The following is a 19786-nucleotide window of genomic DNA, read 5'->3' as shown; positions in this document are numbered from 1 at the left end:
GACTTCGGATCAGCTTAAGTTATTTTGATAACAACCAATTCAGCAGAATTTGCCTTTTAGTATGATTTGCTTTACAATTACACACACACATGAAGTTTGAAACGTAAACCTAGGTACAGGATCAACAGTAGCACAAGATTAAACTGTATATAACTTATTCAGGAGACAGCTTTCTATACAAAAAATAGATAAATAGGAGGAAAAAAAGGTTAGGGCTGCAGAATAGGAGAGAATAAACAGACGCTTTCAACCCCTTTAGCAAGTTGAAATTATTATAAGGGACGCAAGATGGAAAATGAATGAAAACTCACCTTGATAGGTTTACCGTCAGGCGTCAACACTTCCTCTGAAAGCTCCATCATCTTCAGAGCCATGTGTGCAATCGGCTTTGCATGACTATCAACCTTCTTGTGAAGCCCTCCTGCCACACAGTAGGCATCACCTATTGTCTCAATCTGCAAAATGAAGAGTGGCTATGAGTACATGTAACTATGTTAAGCTAAAGCTGAAGGACTTCAATGAGTAAGGAGCCTTTGCAGAGCCCAAGTGGGTGTTCCTCAGCTGTTGGACATGGTTGGCTGAAGTGACTTGTGCTGGCCCATCTCTGCCCAAAAACATTTGAGGAATGCTCACTACTTCTCTGCAGAGACCTCTCCTTGCTCTCATTCCTGATAAAATATATAAACTACAGCATATCTCTCTTGCCTTAGACAAAAAAAAGTTAAAATGTTTTTAACTCATTCACTGCCAGCCATTGGCAGTGAATGAGTTAAACCCATTGACTCATTCACTGCAATTGACGGCTATAGACGTCAATTGCAGTGAATGAGTTAATCATGATAAAATTATCAGTATTGTATAAAACCAATCAATTGTGGGTTTATTTTTATCTGTTTTCCTGGAAACCATGAACATTTTAAAACTTTTTGTACTTAACCAGGATCAACCTAAAGCTTACATTCAAGTGGAAAAAAATAATTGTTTCTACTATGGTGAATTGCTGGTAAGTGAACCTGATGATTGTCCTATATATTAACCATTGTTATGCTTCCCTGTTAATGGGTTGGGAGGCAGAGATGCTTGGATCAACCTAAATCCACTCACTGGCCACTTTGTTATTTACACCAATTCAAATCGTGAGCAAATCAGTGCATTTAGGCATGTAGACACAATTAAAACAACCTGCTGAAGTTAAAACTGAGCATCAGAGTGAGGAAGAAAGATGATGATGAAAGAAAGCGTTAAGTGTTTCAAAGACTGCTGATAGCCTCGTACACAACCATCTCCAGCTCTCAGATTTACAGAGAATGGTTTGAAAAAGAGAAAAGGCAGTTAGTTCTGGGTGAAAAAGTCTTGTTGATGTCAGAGGTAAGAGGAGAATGTTCAGACTGCTTCAAGCTGATAGGAGGGCAACAGTAACTCAAATGACCACTTGTTACAACCAAGGTCTGCAGAAGAGCATCTGTGAACATATAGCACATTAAACCTTGAAACTAATGGGCTACAGCAGCAGAAGACCACACCAGGTGCCATTCCTGTCAACTAAGAACAGGAAACGTTGGGTTACTTAACGTAATCCCTGGTTCTTTGATAACAGAGTGAGGTGTTTCACTATGGGAATCGCCTCGACGTGACCAACTACGGAAGCTCCAATGACACCACGTCTGTCTATGACAGACCTGTCGAGCCGTGCTCAGGGCTCCGCCCCCTCGTACTAACACGGCCGACCAGCTCCTCCTAACTCATTCCAAGCAGATTTCTTTCCGTGCCTAAGCAAGGAGGGAAGTGTTGGTGAAACACCTCACTCTGTTATCAAAGAACCAGGGATTACGTTAAGTAACCCAACGTTCTTTTTCTAACTTCGCTCGGTGTTTCACTATGGGAGATATGGCCCACTCCCGGATTGCGCCAGCTCCCGAAGCTACTCTCCAGTGCTACTCCAGGATCTCAGGTCGAACCTGAGGCACCAGAATCCAGCACCATCTGAGCCAGGGATGACTGTGCAACATCCAGCCGATAAAACCGGACAAACGTGTGCGGCGTAGCCCAGCTTGCTGCCGCACAAATATCCTGGACTGATACACCTCTGAACAACGCCCAGGATGTGGCCACACCCCTAGTGGAGTGTGCTCGGAGTCCCGGGGGGGCCTGCAAGCCCTTACAGCTATAAACCAGAGCTAAGGCCTCTACAATCCAATGAGCTAGTCTCTGGCGTGATACGGGCCTGCCCTTGTGAGGGGAGGCCCAGGAAACAAACAGCTGATCCGACTTCCTGAATCCAGCTGTTCTGTCAACATAAGTCCCCAAGGCCCGGACAGGGCACAAAGTGTTCAGCCTCTGCTCCCTCTCGGAAGAGAATGGAGGGGGGTGAAAAGCTAGGAGCTCTACTGTAGGGCACCTGTATGATGTTTCCAACACTTTAGGGACAAAGGCTGGGTTAGGCCTCAGGAGTGCTTTAGTGAGTCCCGGGGCCAACTGTAGACAAGAGGGGTGAATAGACAGAGCCTGTAATTCACTAACTCGCTTGGCTGTGGTTAGAGCCAACAGCAGAGAGGTTTTAAGAGAGAGAAACTTCAACCCCACTGCCCCAATAGGCTCAAAGGGGTGGTGGGAGAGGGCGTCTAAAACGACTGACAGATCCCATAAAGGGACCAGTGGTCTAGAAACTGGGAGCGTTCGACGCGCTCCTCTCATGAAGCGACCTACAAGGGGGTGCTGCCCAGCAGGTTTATCACCAAACCCCACGTGGCAGGCTGAAATAGCTGCTAAATAGACCTTTATAGTGGAAAAAGCTTTCCTTTTGTCCAGCAAGTCTTGAAGAAAACACAACAGCTCCACCACTGAACACTGAAAAGGGATAATCTGCTTTTCATGGCACCACTCTTCAAAAACACGCCATTTACTGCTGTAAATGGAACGGGTGGAGGAGGCTCTGGCATTCTGAATGGTTTCAATAACCTTCGGAGGCATGCCTGCTGCCTTCAAATTCCACCTTTCACGGGCCAGGCCCAGAGAGCAACCTGGTCTGGATGGGGATGGTATATCTCCCCCCGCGCCTGAGACAGAAGGTCCCTGCGGATGGGGAGTGGCCATGGCTCGTCCACCAGAAGCTGGATGATTTCTGCTATCCAGTGTTTGGATGGCCACCGTGGAGCTATTAAAATCAGAGACAGCCCCTGATCCCTCACTCTGATCAGTGTTGGGGAGATCAGGCTGAGGGGAGGGAAAGCATACAGCAGAGTTTTTGGCCAAGGATGGGCCAGCGCATCCACGTCCAGTGGCGCGTGTGCGTCTGACAGGGAGAAAAACAGGGGGCACTGTGTGTTTTCTCGCGAGGCGAAGAGATCTACGGCAGCCCGGCCGTATCTCTGCCAAATCTGCTCCACCACCTGTGGGTGAAGCCTCCATTCTCCGAACAGTGGATTTCCTCTGGACAGGAGGTCCGCCCCCCTGTTCAGAATTCCTGGCACGTGAGTTGCCCGAAGGGAGAGGAGCCGAGTGCTGCTCCACATAATTATTTCCCTGGCTAACCTGTGTAGCTGCCGGGAACGGGTGCCGCCCTGGCGGTTGATATAAGCAACTACAGTGGAGTTGTCTGTTTTCACTAAAACATGTTGACCCCGGAGATACGGCAGAAAATGCCGTAAGGCTAGGAGCACCGCGCGGAGCTCCAGCACATTTATGTGATTCAGAGTGAGTCTCTGTGACCAAACGCCATTCACTGCTCTGCCCATCATAGTTGCACCCCAACCTGACAGGGATGCATCTGTGGTCAGCGTCACCCTGGATGATACTGCCCCGAGCGGTACCCCCGCCGCGAGAGCTGTCGGGCTCCTCCAGGGCCGGAGAGCCGCAATACACGGCTGCGTTATTTTTACACCACGACTGAGATGTCGGCGAGGGCACAGCTGCAGAGAAGCGACCCACCGCTGAAAATCTCTCATCATAAGCAGCCCCAAGTGTACCACCGATATCACCGAGGCCATGAGGCCGAGGAGGCGGAGACAGAGTCGGAACCGCACGACTTTCCCCAGCTGAAAACGGGAAAGACAGTGAGTGAAGGATGCGATCCTCCGCTCTGAAAGTGCGATACGATAAGAGATGGAGTCTATTCTGAGCCCCAGATACTCTGTAAACTGTGCGGGTTCCAAGTGGCTCTTTTCCAGGTTGATAGTGAACCCAAGCTCCGTGAGGTGATTCACCACCACCTCGGAGTCTTTGATCGCCTGCTCGCGCGATCGTGAGCATATTAGATAATCGTCTATGTAAGAAAATATTCTGATGCCGCTGTTCCTTAACGGAGACAGCGCTGCCTCCACACATTTGCTGAACACCCTCGGAGCTAAGGATAGCCCGAATGGGATAGTTTGAAACTCGTACGCTACGCTCTGATAAGCGAACCTGAGATATTTCCTGTGTGGAGGATAAATGGCGATGTGAAAATATGCATCTGATAGGTCGATTGTAACAAACCAATCGCCTGTGTGAATTGAGGGACAAAGCGTCTTGTGTGTGAGCATTCTGAACGTGTACTTTCTCAAATGCTTGTTTAACACACGCAGATCCAGAATAGGACGGAGCGACGTTCCGTCCTTTTTCGGGATGAGGAAATAGCGGGAGTAAAAGCCCTGCTGAGCTTCTTCGCTGGGAACCGCTCCGATCGCCTGTTTGTGTAACAGGGAGGATATTTCCTCCTCCACCACATTCGCTGAATCGCGACTGGCCACAGAAGCTAACACTCCGCCGAATCTCGGTGGTTTTGCCGCAAACTGTAGTCTGTAACCATGGGAAATGGTTGACAAGACCCAGGGATGAACTGCGCATGCGCGCCACCGCTCCAGCCGCGCTGCGAGCGGGCCTCTGAAGAAGCGGTAGCGTGACGTCACCCCTGTCTCCCGGAAGGAGTTGGGGCTCTCCCCCTCGGGAAGAGCGTGAGCTCCCCCCGCTGGGAACAAAGACAAATTGCAGTGATTTTCTTTTGTTTTTATTTTGAAACTGGGGGGACATTCTGCCCTTGGCAAACTGCCTGGCTGCAGAAATGCACGTTTTATTTCTTTTGTTACCCCCAAACCACAGTGAAGTGTCTGGTGACTCTGGGCAGTGCTTGGTGACACAGACAGAGTGCTTAGAAGTGTTTGGTGACACTGCGCCATTTGTCCACAAGTCTGTCCTCCCTGAACTGGAGGAGGAGACTGAGAGGGTGCTCCTGGTGAACTGGAAACTTCCGGAGACCCTGAACTTTGGAGTGATTTGTTTACCCCTTCTAACACCTTCCTTCTCTTTGGGGAAGAAAAGAGGGGTGACACAGAATGCGTGTGCTAGGCTGACCGCTTCTTTTTCCCCTCTCCGGGGTGTGACGGCTTGTTCTTTGCAGCAACTGCTACAAAGGAATGCTTGCCCCAAGGTCTTCGGTTCTCTACCTTGGCCTGGTGGGCACCCTGCTGGCCTCCTGCTCCTCTTTGCATTCTGACCCCACTCTGTCTCCCTCTCGCAGCTGCTGCTGTTGCTGCAAAGCCAGCTCTTGGCACCTGCTGGGGCTGAGAGTTAGGTTTTCTGGGTAAGCAGAGATTGAATGCTTCACCCTCCTGCTTTCTGCGGGTGCTTGTTTCTCTCATTCTCTCCAGGGCTGGGCCAAAGAGACCCTTGGTTGGGTCATAGGCTGCATCCATGACCTCAGCCTTCTGAGCATCACCCAGGCCTGACAGGTTTAGCCACAAGGCTCTCTCACCCGAGACTGCAAGGCCCATAACGCGACCACACCCTTGGACTGCTCCCCTGGAGGAGCGAAGAATGAGATCATTAACCACGCAGATTTCATCCCAGAGGGCTGGGTTCGGGGAACCCGAGTCAAGCTGACGGCCCATGTCTTCCAGAATTTCTGCCTGATATGCTGATAGCAGTGTGACTGCATTAAGCGAGCACACTGACTGTGCAGCATATTTGTATGTCCTTTGATAAATAGATGCCGTGAGGCGATCTATCTTGTTGGGCAAAGAAATGCTAGAAGAAGCTGAGATTGCCCTGCGGTTAGGGTGAAGGTGATACGCCACTGAAGGCTCCACTGCTGGGGGTTCAGTCAGCCCCAGTTCACCCATCCCCTGGATCTCAAGCTTAGAGCAGCCCTTGGTCGGAAGCTTGCTTTTAAAAGGGCTTGACCAATAGCGACTCATTTCTTTCATGCAGGCTGGGACTGCTGGCAGAAGCTGCTTTGATGGCGGCAAGGCTGGTGGGAGCCTCTTGCCGTCGTACAAGTCGCGTTCTGCCCCTTCGGCATCCTGGGCGGCTGGCCATGGGATGCCTAGCTTGGCAGCAGCCCGTTACAGACCTCGTACAAATTGCTGTCCACCAGGGGTGCAACTTCAGCCCCACTCGGTGGCCTGGACTGCTGGGGAGGAAAGGTAGAGTCATCCTCCTGTTCCTCATCCATGTCCTCCAGGTCGAGGAGGTCAGAGTCGGCATCGCCCTCCGCGTCCTCGCCACCCGGCTCGCCCACGTTTTGATCGAGGAGGTCCTCGAACGATGGGGGCATGAGCGGGGACTCTTCTTCCATCATGTCCGCCCAGCTTGTGGAGGCTTGCGGATGACGGATATCGCTCGTAGCAGTAGCAGCCGACAGGCAGGGGTCCTGACTGTTCGTTACTGCTACTCTCAGCCTCCTTTCCAGGACTTTCTCTGGCATCAAAGCACAGTGTGGGCATCCCTGAGGGTCCGCCAGTGAAGCCTGAGCATGCTTGGCACCCATACAGACGATGCACATTGGATGAGGGTCCCTGCCCGAGATGGTGGCACCGCATGATGCGGGGCACGGGCGGGATGCAGCCTCTTTAGCCTTCGGCTCCGACCTTTTGGCGGGCGTAGGAGCCGTAGACATGGTTAGCGGAAAGGGGTGAGACTAGGCTACACCAGGCTCATCTCGACACGTTAGCCCGTAAGTAGCTAGGACTAGCAGCGGGTGTTAAATCCGATCTAGTCGCGGCGGGAGTCAGCTCGTCGTGACACGTTAGCTGCACTCCGCTAGCCAATATCGTTAGCAACTTAATGCTAACCGAACCCTACGTCGACCAACAAGCTAATGCTAGTGAGACGCTAATGTGGTTCGTGGCCTGCTAACAAGTTAACGAACAGCTCGCCGTAACGCGTTAGCCCGAGTCACACAACGTCGGCTACCTTGCTAACTAAAACCAGGAACCGCTGGGACAGCTCGCCTGACGCGGTTGCTGTTCCACAGTGCAACTCTAAGTACACTTCTTTCGAAGGACTTACTCAGCACGATCCAAACTGGAACCGGAAAAACTGCGTTCGGCGACGTACTCCTACACGGGACGCCTGAGAACTGTTAAGCAGCTAATCAAGTTAGCCTGGATGCGCTGAGGGAGCTCAAAGTAGTTTCTCACGGGAAGAAAGCGAGAATGAGTTAGGAGGAGCTGGTCGGCCGTGTTAGTACGAGGGGGCGGAGCCCTGAGCACGGCTCGACAGGTCTGTCATAGACAGACGTGGTGTCATTGGAGCTTCCGTAGTTGGTCACGCCGAGGCGATTCCCACAGTGAAACACCGAGCGAAGTTAGAAAAAGAACTGACGCTACAGTTCAATTGGGCTCACTCACTGAAAATTGGACAGTAGAAGATTGGAAAAAGTTGCCTGGTCTGATGAGTCTCCATTTCTGCTGCAACATTTGGATAACAGGGTCATCATGAAAGCATGGACCCATCCTGCCTTCTCTCAACAGTTCGGGATGCCAGTGGTGGTGCAATAGTGCCTCTGAGTACCAACTGAGTACCGTTTCACTAGCTGGGCCCACGTCCTTATTTTAGGTTTGGCAGCATTTTTTAGTAGATAAAGATGAATGGCTTAATCTAGAATTGAGCTGCAGTTTGGGGAAGGCCTAGATGGGCCTGGCAGATCCCCATGTACTAATGAGAAATGAAGACGTGAAAGAGTTGAAAAAGGGGAGGGAGGTTGGGACACGAAGAACTGGGGGGGTCATATATAATAATAATAATGGATACTTTATTGATCCCCATGGGGAAATTACTTGTTTTTTCTCTGCATTTGACCCATTCACTCAGTGAAGCAGTGGGCAGCCCACTAAGCAGGCGCCCGGGGAGCAGTGTGTAGGGACGGTACCTTGCTCAGGGGTACCTCAGGGTAGCCGTTAAGTGGATTCGAACCGCCGACCTTCCAATCATGGGGCGACCACTTTACCTACTGAGCTATCCCTGCCCCAGATAAGATATATAGATAAGACCCAGAAAGGGCGTGTTTGGAGGTGTGGTCCTGCTCCTGAAATTCAGATCATTTATCTCCAATTAACCAACACAGTTTGCTCACCATGTCTATCCCTTTATGACCGCAGTGTACCCCATCTTCACATTATCATACTGGTGCCATGTCACAAAGCTCAAATCATTTTAAACCAGTTTCTTGAGCAGAACAATGAATTCACTGTATTCAAATGGCCTCCATCAGACCTCAATCGGTTGTTTCTGTGATGTGGTGGAACAGGAGATTCACATCAGGGTGTAGCTAACAAATCGGCAGAAACTGTGTGATGTGTACGAATACACATTTTCTGTGCTCATCATTAGTTTTTCCAATCCCCATTGATTAATGAGGATTTTACACTTAAGAGAGGTTTCACCTCTTCTCAAGTATACTGATTCTGTGTAATATCCAAACTATGACAACTGCTGCATAAACAGAAGAAGATTTAAGCCATAAAGCCAAGTATTTCCTAGTCTGCAGTAGCAGCAAGTGTAAACAGTTTAAGAACGCACGTGTCAATAAAGCAAACAAAGTGTCACTTTCATGGATGTCTCCACATGACAACACAAACTAGGTGTCATGGACACAGACTTTTAAAAAATGGCACAGAAGTGTGTGTTTGTGTGTGTGTGGTGGTGGTTGGGGAAGGGGAGTAGAGAGGCTTGGAGACAAACTGCTCTCATTAAGGCCTGCCACCGGCTAAATCATTTCGACAGTAACCATGACAATGGCGACATATGGGTGATTCAGTCTCCTCACCATGTCCTCCTGTTTCTGCTTTCTCTTTGACACACACAAGCTGACACCCTAACTCTTCCCCTGCTATACACATATACCTCGTTACATACAGTCAACTTCCCTGCCTTCACCCTCTGCATCTCACTTCGCCGTGTATCTGATATGTGTGTGACACTTCTGAGAGAGAACACAGTAACAGCGCATTTTTATGGGAAATTGTATGCTGCCGTCACGCTCACTGAGGTACCAAGGTAGAGATGAAAGATGACTGACGATGGCGATGATGGAGAGGAGCGAAGGTGGAAAAATTGAAAACAGGTAAAAAGATTGGAAAAAAAGAGGACGTGGTAACAGAAAGTAAAGATGAAAAAAGAGGAAAAGACAGCAGACTACAGTGATACAGTAACTAGGCATAAAGCCACACTGTCAGATGGACAATATTGACACATCTTTGTTAAGCTCTCACAGACTGGCCATTAATCAGTTACTTTTTCCACAACACAAGTGCACCCACACATGAGGGCACGTACACACACAGTGCACGCACACGCACTTGCACAAACACAGTGACACACCCTGAAAAGGCTGGCTCGTGTGGTAACACTCCAAAGATTCCAAGAAATGAGGGCTCGAACTTTCTGGGAAGGTTTAAATTTGGGAAAACAATCTTAATGAACTCATTTTACACAAGTATACTCATTAACCGGTAAAGATATTACATTTGCAACCAAATCAAACTGCTCCTCCCTAAATAATATTTCACAGTTCTATTATTACTACATCCTATGAAGGAGGCGGATATCTTTCGGTCTACTGACCTTATAAACATCCAGAATGCCACACTGGTAGTCGAAGCGTGTGTAAAGTTCATTCAGCATGGAGATGACCTGCATAGGCGTACACTGAGCGCACACGGCAGTAAACCCCACAATGTCTGAGAAGAGCATCGTGACGTCATCAAACTTGCGAGCGGGCACCGGCTGACCCTGCCACAGCTTCTGCGCCACATCGCCCGGAAATATGGAATAAAGCAGGTCCACGGTTCTCCTCTTTTCCTCTTCCAGTGCCTGATGAGTCCGCTCTAATGTGGCCTGGAAGAGAAGAGCGAGAGGTTGTGCGCTTTGCTTTGAAGAGGGCACTGATGACAGAGATGCTGAGATGTGGGAGTACTGCATCAAATTTTTTAAAAATGCTGGTGGATGCAAATGTATTTATGTGTGATTGTTTTTTCTGGATTGTGTGTGTCTGTATATGTTTATTTGCATCTCTGGGTAAGCTTCTTAGTGCTATACCATTGTTCAAGCAGGCAAGTTGACTCAGACATAGCTATTTATAACACTAGCCTGGGGGTGTAGTTGCAGTGAGAGTGATGCAATGAACAGACGCACAGGATTGGGTCAAGACTCAGTGACTTGCTCAAGGGTACTTTGAAAGCAAATTATGAGAGGAAGTCCCAGGAGCCACATTTTTTCCAGGCAGTATGCATTAATACAGTCAATATGGAGCTTTAAGTAGCCGGTACAGCTGAGGCACTGGATTTAATTTGTTCACTTCAGTTGTTCGCATTGTGGAAAAGCTCAAATAAACATACTGAATATTTTTGTGTAGTTTCACCAGTTTAGGCGCCATGACTTGGTCTCTGACAAACTGAACAGCAGCAAAGAACAAGGTGAGCCTCACATGAAGTGAGGCAGTCAGTAGGTAGTAGAGGAAAAAGAGAGAAGAGTAGCTTGCTGTAGACACTCACTGTGTTAAGACTTCAACAAGCAGTGAGCCGTAACTCTCAACATTGAGTTCATACTTAGCATCACAAGAAAAGATTGCAACGTAACAAACACATGAGTGAAATGACTATAGCTTAAGACCATACACTTTCTTATTCTTGATATATGTTGCTAGCTAGTGCTAACCCCCCCCCCTCCCCCAAGCCCAAACAGCTGGTCTGTCCTTAATCTGACCTATAAATGTGCTTCTGGATGAAGCACAAAAACACAAAACTTCACTCGTAAACCTTTGTGGAAAGCCTTCCCATTAGTTAAATGGGTAAATTAGTTACTTTGCCAGAGCCTACACTGTCAACCGATTTACCTTGAGTTTATCCATTCTCTTCTTCAGGCCATCCTGAGCCTTGGCCTGCTCCCCAACCAGGATAACATCCCGTGTGGCATCATGGATGGGGATATCTGACAGGTGGAGACCTCTGCCCATCAGCTCCTCCAACTTATCCACACGGGGAGAGCCCAGAAACATCACGGAGCACGACTCGGGCACATGGATCATCTGACCCTTCAACTCCATCACCTGGCAGGGAGAAGAGTTAAAGAGGCAAACGTCTATTTACTTTTTCTTTACTTAAAGAAAGCAGGCAGACTGTGGTTTTGACATCAGCTTTGTAGCTTTAAAACGACAGATTCTTGTTATCATAACCATGTTCAATTAATACTAGTAGCAGACAAATAATGATCTACAGTACTTGTACTAATGAAACAAAAGTGACACGTTTGGATTATGACTGATAAAAGACCTACTGATGTTTTTAATATCCAGCTATTATCCAATATCAAGCCCCATTATAGTCGTCTAGATATAGCTCAAGGTCAACAGCTGTTTATTCGGTGGCTATTTGTTGGATGTGCTCAATATTAGTTTTCAATAAAAAAATTATATGCAATCATACAAATAATAACATAATGAGTCAAAAAATTGCAGTCTGCATCCAAATGTACATATACATAATGCTGTAACTACAACACAGATTAGAATTACAGCAACAGCAGATTACTATGATTTAGCTAACGTTTTGAATAAGATTTTGAAAGGCAAGATCAAATGTTTTATAATGTATAAATGCACGCAGACTTCTTGGGAAAGGGTCTGTAAGAACTGGATAAAGTTTATTAGCATTAGCAACAGTTACAATGTTAGTAGATCCATGGACAACAAAAACTTCAGCCAAAGAAGGCTAATACTGGTTTGGCGAAAGGTCAAAAGATGTGGTCAAGTTGGGTAAACTGTAACAAAAAAAAAAAGCGACCCAATCCATAACCGGCAGCTCTACTGCCAACAATATCTTCACAGTATCAGAGAGATTTCAGTGAGGTTTTAATAGCTTCTGACATTTTGCTCACAAGCACTTACACCCAATGACAAATGTGTGCAGGACCTGCTACATGTCCTTACCACAGGTGTGAGGAACATAAACAAAACAAGCCACCTTTTGCTCTTTGCAGACATAATGTAGAAGGGAGAGACTGAGGCGAGCATGGATGGCAGATTTACAAGGAGATAGTGAAGAAAGGCATTACCGCCCTTTTGAACATGACTCTGAGTTGTGTCATGATGCTAACTAAGTGCTAGAGGCCCTGTGGATTAGCCCCTTTTAATTTTTCTCTCTCCTGCTCAGTCCTTAACCCTGCTCCTTCCTTTTTCTTCAGTTCCTCTTCTTCATTCTCTCTTCACTCGTCTTTCGTTCCTCTCTCTCTGAACTCATCTCTGTCTGCTCCATTCCTTCTCGCTCTCCCTCTTTCTCCATAGTGTCAGATAGATTATTCCGCCAGTGAGCACACTGCAGCCCTGTTTTATTTATAGCACAAGGCTCTCCTAGGTCTGCATAATACATACAGTCTACATCTACACACAAACACGGCATTTCCCCACACATACATCGAAGAGGGACACACTCACGCGGCCTGTGACTGTCTGTTTCTCAGAAATGCTGACAGTCATACATACAAAAATGCATGCAAACATATTTGCACATATGCAGGCTGCAACTTATAGGATCTGAATCTTGTTGTGATTCAGTTCAGATGAAAACTACTGGTTGACAGAGTTCATCGCACTGGAAAAACAGTCATGTGAGCATAACTGCTCGTACACGCCGATGCACGCGCTCAAATGCACGCAGAGAAAAAACATATGCCAACCTGAACAAATGTCTTTGTGAGCTGCTGTTTCCTGAGGTTGAGCCTGGCCAAGTGGGAGGGCCTACACGTCTGACATACTAACAAGTATCTCCATGGAGACTGTGACATCAGTACAAATATACTACTCTCCGTCTTGTCGGTCTCTACGCAGCCTTTAAATGCTTTTTTTCTGACTCTTTCACATGATCAAAAAGTAACACTGATATTTTTTTCTCTTTGAAATCTGATTTGCATGAAAACACAAATTATAAATTGATCTTACAACTTATTTTAGTTCAGCTAACTGCTGATATTGGAAGCAAGGCAACATTGTTTCAATAATGACATACGGGTCCTAAGTTTGCCTGCTTTTAAGCACTTTGAAGGCTCCTAGTTGTTATTAATAAAAGTTACACAGAAAACACTGATTGTAACTCAGTTATCACGATGTCATCACGATGTCCCTCAGTGTTTCTATTTAGTGTGTACATCTTATCAGACCACTACTGTAACACGATATGTACTATTAATTAGATAAGTATGATATATTGGTGCCCAGTATATTACAGGCCGATAAGATTGAAAATTAAATTACTGTTATTGTTCCAATAAAGGCCGATTATTGCATCTGATAACGCGGAGCACAGCTGTCGACCAGAGACATCCCTCGAAACCCTGCTGTGAGTGGAGATTTTGACCTCCTTGTTTTTCTCTCATCTCCTGTGCTCTCCATAGAGGAGGCAGGGCTGAACTCCTCACACTTACACAAAGGGGACCATGTGTGACTTGTCACTTTATTTAAAGATGACAATACAGATTGAAAGCGATCGTTAAACAACGTTTTGGAGTAAATATACAAAACAACTTGTAGCCATGTATTGACAGTATGTCAGTCAGGAGATCAAGTTTATATTCAACTGTTTTTTGAAATACGTTAGTGTGTTTCTAAATGTATGGATAGGTCCTGTTTTTATTGGGAAAATATGTATAAACATTAACATGCAATAGTTTTGAGCTACCACTCATTTCGTTATATTTTTTGGGGGGCAAACATAGAAAACATGAAATATTTTTTAAACCATTCAGGGCTCGTCCGGGATTTGAACCCGGGACCTCTCACACCCGAAGCGAGAATCATACCCCTAGACCAACGAGCCAGCACAAATATAGATTCTGGCCCAGGATTTTTGCACATTACTGTACATCTATATAACAAATACATGTTTTGCTGGTCCCATTTTGGCATTCGTAGGATTCTGTTTCATATAATCCATTATTATGCCAAAACAGGCCACACCAAAACAATGGTTGGTTATCAGTAGAGTAGATGACAGTACATTACAGTACAGTGTACTAGCAGCAAGACCATCATTAAAGATCAAGCACTTCCAAGCTCTCATGAAAAACTAATAGGAGCATGACAGAAGCCTGAATAATGTCTAATAATAAGTCATCATTAAAAAGCCCCCACATTAACTACATGAAGTCCAGTAATTGACAGATTAATGTGCACTGTAATGTCTGCACCGTGTCACGGCATTGGGATATCAGCCCTACAAACATCCAGCAATAATTTCAAACCATCCTCCAGATCTAACATAATTTTCTGAAAGGACTGTTGTAAACATTCACAACTGTTAGTCTCCTTTTTTGTTGATTTTCAGTTTTTTCAATACTGTTTCACAAAGAAGGTTGAATTTTATTAAATAAAGAGGGTTTTTGTACAGTAGCTATAATTGTACTGCTGCCTCGCCACCTTGCTCTGAATGTCCGTCCCTGTCGCTCCGTCGCTCCCATTTTTTGTGTTAGTCCGCGAGAAAACTCACACACACACACACACACACACACACACACACACACACACACCCCTGGAGGCAGTCGTGCTGCCCTAGTTGTGCGCCTCTGTTTAGCTCAGCACTCTCCTCTGCTTCTGCCTGCATCCCTGTCATCATTGCACAGAGAAAGAGGAGGCGAGCGAACTGTACGGAGGTTAGGGAAAAGGAACAGTGGCTGGAAAAGAAGGCGACAGAGATACAGGGGGAAGGTTAGGAGAAATGGGTGAAAGAGAAAGAAGGAAGCGAATGGTGAAAAATAGCAATATTATAGAAATAGCTGGAAGAACAAGTGAGGAGAAAAGGTTGTGAAAAACCAGCAAATACACAATAAAGACAGAAAGAAGACAGACAACAGCAAAAAGCTCTGATCAGATTTTAGTGAGGGAGAAGCTACAGGAGGCACTGAAATGTCCTTTTTAAAATGTTGTTATAAAAGCAGAAAGTAAGGTGAGGTCAGTGTGTTGTAACCCTACTTCAGCATATTGCAGTGATTCTTGTTTGTAGCTGGCAATAAAGTCAATGTGTGTTCACCATAAGGGATCAAAACTTCTTCTGCACCTATGAGATAAGCAGTAATGCACTTTACTACTGCATGCCATGCTACTGCACATATCTTATCTTTTAATTATAGTGTGCCTCACCCGTGCCTCTATCTGGCCACCCGTGCCTCAATTTTATTCCACAACTTAGACATCCACATTACTCACACTCTCATAACACATACATATAGGTGTTGACCGTCCGATTGGGATCTGGGATTTGGGGCCTCCCTGCTGCTGCGGAGCCTGGGGCGGTCTGCTTGCCTCCACCCCGGGGGAAAGGGTAACATCTCCTGGGTCTAGGTGCCGTTTCCCCCTCCAGGGGCGAGGGTACCTGGACCTGGGGTATAGAGTTTGTTTGGGGAGTGTGATTGTGTGTACAGTGTCCATGTATGTCTATCCCTACGTTGGGTGAGTGTTAAGTATTTGTATATGTGTGCATTAGGGTGGGAATGCATGTTTGTGTCTGTGTGTGCCTGTTTGTCTGTGTTTATATTAGAGATAGCACGATACCACTTTTTTATGTCCGATACCGATACCGATATCATAAATTTGGATATCTGCCGATACCGATATGAATCCGATATAGTGTTTTTTAATCAACAAAACTGTTTTTTTAAATATCTTGCTGCATTTTGTATAAGTTCATACTCAAGTTTAAAACAACAACTACACTAAAGCTATTCTGTTATACCTGTATCCAAAAAAAAAAAAATTTCATAGTTCAGCAATACTGATCAATCTAATAAACTTAAACCTACACCATCCTCCCTATTCTGGTTTTTTAAAGAGTACTTAGCATAAATATTAAGCAACCTAACTAATAGGGTTCCAACTCCCAGCAACAACAAAAATAAATAAATAAAAAATAGGGAACCACCCCTCACGCTCCACCTCATGATGCTTAATCGACGTAATCAACCTTAATTTGATGCAGTGTGAAAAAAAATGCACAGAAATCAATTATTTTTCAAGAAATATTAAATAGATTCAACATCTTTCTTCAACAAAATTGCAGACTGCACAGATGGTACCTTCCCAAAGGAAAAAGTACTATAGCTTACTAGGGTATATATATTAGACTTAATAGTCGCTATATACAGTAATTGACTTCTATTCATTTTACATCAAATTAAAACTTTGGGTGTCAGATAATTATTTATTAAAAGCTAGACATTTTAAATGAGAATAAGAAAGAAAAGTATGTCTTTGTGCCCCCTATTCCCTGTTAATGCCCTATCGGCCCCCCTGGCTAAACTTTGCTAGATCCGCCCCTGCACAGTTACCAGCGTCAGCTACGTAGAAAAAGATCCTCGAGTAGAAAGTAATATTAAATACATTCTAACAACAGCTTATCAAGCTTAAACGTGCTGCTGTTGTTCAGCCGCTGGTTTCCTCTTTCTGGTGCAAAGTGGGCCAAAAACAAACAAGAGACACGGACTCGCGACAGAAAAGCCGATCAGCTGATCATTAAGCAGTTTCATGAATGAAGTAGCAGCAAGAAGAGGCAGTCGCTTGTTAAGCTTAACGCAGGAATGCTTTACAAACATTCAGAGATGGACTTACACACTTGCTTTACTTCTCTCGGGGATAACTTTGTCGGAGATGAAATGCCGGGTTGCTAGCGAAGCTCCAAATGCTATCCAGACCACCGACAGGTCCCGCATGCCACAGCCGCTCTATCACGTGATGCATACTGCTCCGACGTGCTAACGTTCTGAGGTGAGTTACGGCGTGTTGCAAGTTTTGTGAGGTGCTTTCGTGATATTTAATGGATCGGATTACATTTTTTATTTTTCTCCGATATCCGATCCAGTAATTTAGGTCAGTATCGGACCGATACCGATACGTAATATCGGATCAGTCCATCTCTAGTTTATATGTCAGGTTGGGTCTTACACTCCACCTCTCTGGGAACTCCCAGGCCCTCCAAGGCCTATCTCCCCTCACCACACTCCCTGCCGGTAAGTGATGCCCTCAGGCATCGGTGCGTGGTGGTTCTTGGTGTCCGGGGCTGGGCACTCAGGTATGTACCAGCTCACTCCCGGTGACTACTTGGCGGGGCCTGGTGCCTGTTGCTTGGTCAGGCCCCTTCCGGGGCAAAGGGGGCCCTCGGGCCTCCGGCCTCTGGGCCTGCGGCTCGGTTCACTCTGGCACAGCTGGCTGCCGGCAGAGCCGGTGGGCACGCCAGTGCAGCCCCCTCTGGCTTCTGCTCTGTGGCTACTGGGTGTCCCCTCATCTGGGGCTCTCCTCAGCTCTTCCCAGGAGGGTGGCACGGATGCCCCTCCATTGGTCCTCCTTGGGCTCTCGCACTCTGGGGCCTCTGGATGTCTGGAGCCTGGATCTCCTCCATGCCTGCTTCATGCCCTGGGGGGGCAGGGCTATGGCTCTCTACATCCTCTAACAGACCATTACATGGGGAAACCTTTTGAATACAAGCGCACTGATCCACACAGGTGTGCACACGGGTGTTCACTGTTCATAGACATAAACTACACCTTTATTGGCTGCTATTTCCTAGCACATTGTGCTGTCGGTCCTGCTTGCTACACAATAACATTCAATATTTAGTATTTACTGCTGTTTACACTTAGCTAGATTAACGTGATGGTGTTGTGTTTAGTATGTTGCTCTGTTTTGTTTTGTTTTTGCTTGTTTTCTCTTCTTTTTCTCTCAACAGGTGATCCAGGAGATTTTTTTTTCTCTTCTTTCTCTTTTTAAGTGCCCTTCCCTCACTGTCCCTCTTCCCTTCTGTTTTTCTTTTCCTTCATCTTTCTTTCTCCCTTTCCTATCCCTCAGTCATGTCTGTCCCATCTGTAACAACTGAAAATAAAATTAAATAAATAATAACAACAAAGGTTGATCAAATGGACCAATACGGCAAGGCCATGATGATCCATTTGGCAAAGTGTGTAGTTGGTGTGTAGTTACTAGTTATTGAGTGCTTTTTCTAACTTTAAAAGGTCAGAAAGATGTTTCCTTATTAAATTACACCAAGGCAAATCAAACCTACATATTATTAACAGCTTTATTACATGCTAGCAAGAACTGCCTTTCCCTTCTTCATGCTCCAACTAAAAGCCATAAGTGCATATTTGTTTTCTGGATATGTAATATTTACAATACAAGATCAGCAGCAAACAGTAGTATTCACATTTGACTATTGAAATGCACAGATTTGGGTGTCTGTGGCCATTGGCAGCAAGGGAGAGAGGGCAAAGGATAAAACAGCTCAAAGGTACTGAGAGGTAAACAGAGGCAGAAAGTGAAAGGGGGGGGAGAGACCAGAGAGAAAGAGACAGGCATGGGGGAAAATTAGACGCACTCGACTTGAAAAATGGAAGTGAGGAAGAGAGAGTGGAAGAAGGATAGCAGGAGGTGGAACAGACAGTTAATGGATTGTCTTTTGTGAGCAGACTCTGGCATGTCAACAGATTCTCATTTGCATGAACAGGCACTGAGCAGCAAAGAGTCAATGAGTCAGCCTCCCTCACCCCCTCTTTCACTCACAAACACACACGGACAAAATGCTACAAAGATCTGGCTATATTGGACAGTTCTCTTATATCACACTCTCACAGTAAGACAAGCGCACACGCGTACACACACACACACCCTGAACCCAGGACATCCTTGCTTTGAGATGCCAGCTGAGCTGTTATTTGGTTTTTAAGGTCTCAGATTGAGCCACTGACAGCCCACTCTTTTACAGAAGTGACTTTCACACTTCACCTCACTGGTGCCAACAAGATTTAGTGACTTTTCACAGCCCTTCAGTGACTTTTTTTTTTTGTAAACCACCTAGAGAAAACTCTGTGTTTAGTATCGCAAATCAGAGATCTTTCTTAGAGAGAGAGGCATACCTCTTTCACCACAAGAGGAAAACTACGAGGCGTTCTGTTACTTTCTCCTGAAAGTTACATCATCATGGCCGTTATCTTCAGTCCTGTAAAGCCTGAAATGTGAAATAACTGCGGGAAAATTCTAGATTTTTGAAACTGGACCATTTAGTGAACCTTCTGACATATTTAAAGAAAATAATGTATATAAATGAACATATATGTATCATGTTCGCTACATCCATTATTTTTGTGCAATTTATTGCTTAAAAATGTTTTGTGCAATTTTTATTTAGGCTTTTCGTGGGGGACGAAATCACACTGATGATGCAGAGGTCACAAAAAGTCATGTATTAAATGTGATACACTTGGCATGACAGGATTAACTTACTGTATGTGTAACATGGAGTGCCAATTTAGCTCGACAGGTGAGCAGGAGCCTGTGTGTTACAAGGCTGAGATGTAGCTCCTTCCCCTGCTTCCCTGTCCACTATCTAATAAAGGCAAAAAGAACTTAAAAAACATTTATTTTCAAGTTGTTGTTTTTTTTAAACTTATATGTGATTATAGGTTATAGGTGATTTGGTTAGTGAAGCAGTTCTAAAACCTCTGCTTTGCATTATGATTACTACCAAATCTCTGGGCCCCAAAATATAGTATTTGGGAG

At 45.8% G+C, this 19786-nt stretch overlaps 1 protein-coding gene and 1 non-coding gene across 4 annotated transcripts in view; both read right to left on the bottom strand.

Annotated features, from left to right (window-relative positions):
- gucy1a2 (guanylate cyclase 1, soluble, alpha 2) overlaps window positions 1-19786 on the bottom strand; it is a 55013-nt gene that overhangs the window by 13219 nt on the left and 22008 nt on the right. For all 3 annotated transcript variants that reach the window (XM_026191758.1, XM_026191759.1, XM_026191760.1), the window contains 3 exons: window positions 11090-11302; window positions 9820-10092; window positions 312-455 (listed from right to left, as the gene is read on the bottom strand). In XM_026191758.1, coding sequence (XP_026047543.1) covers window positions 312-455; window positions 9820-10092; window positions 11090-11302 — 630 coding nt within the window. The remainder of the gene's footprint in view (window positions 1-311; window positions 456-9819; window positions 10093-11089; window positions 11303-19786) is intronic.
- Window positions 13992-14063, bottom strand: trnap-cgg (transfer RNA proline (anticodon CGG)). The gene has a single exon. It is a non-coding gene; the product is annotated as a tRNA-Pro (tRNA).

This window comes from Astatotilapia calliptera, chromosome 14 (assembly GCF_900246225.1).
Source record: "Astatotilapia calliptera chromosome 14, fAstCal1.2, whole genome shotgun sequence".
NCBI classification, from domain to species: Eukaryota; Metazoa; Chordata; class Actinopteri; order Cichliformes; family Cichlidae; genus Astatotilapia; species Astatotilapia calliptera.
This window is presented reverse-complemented; position numbering and strand designations above follow the sequence as displayed.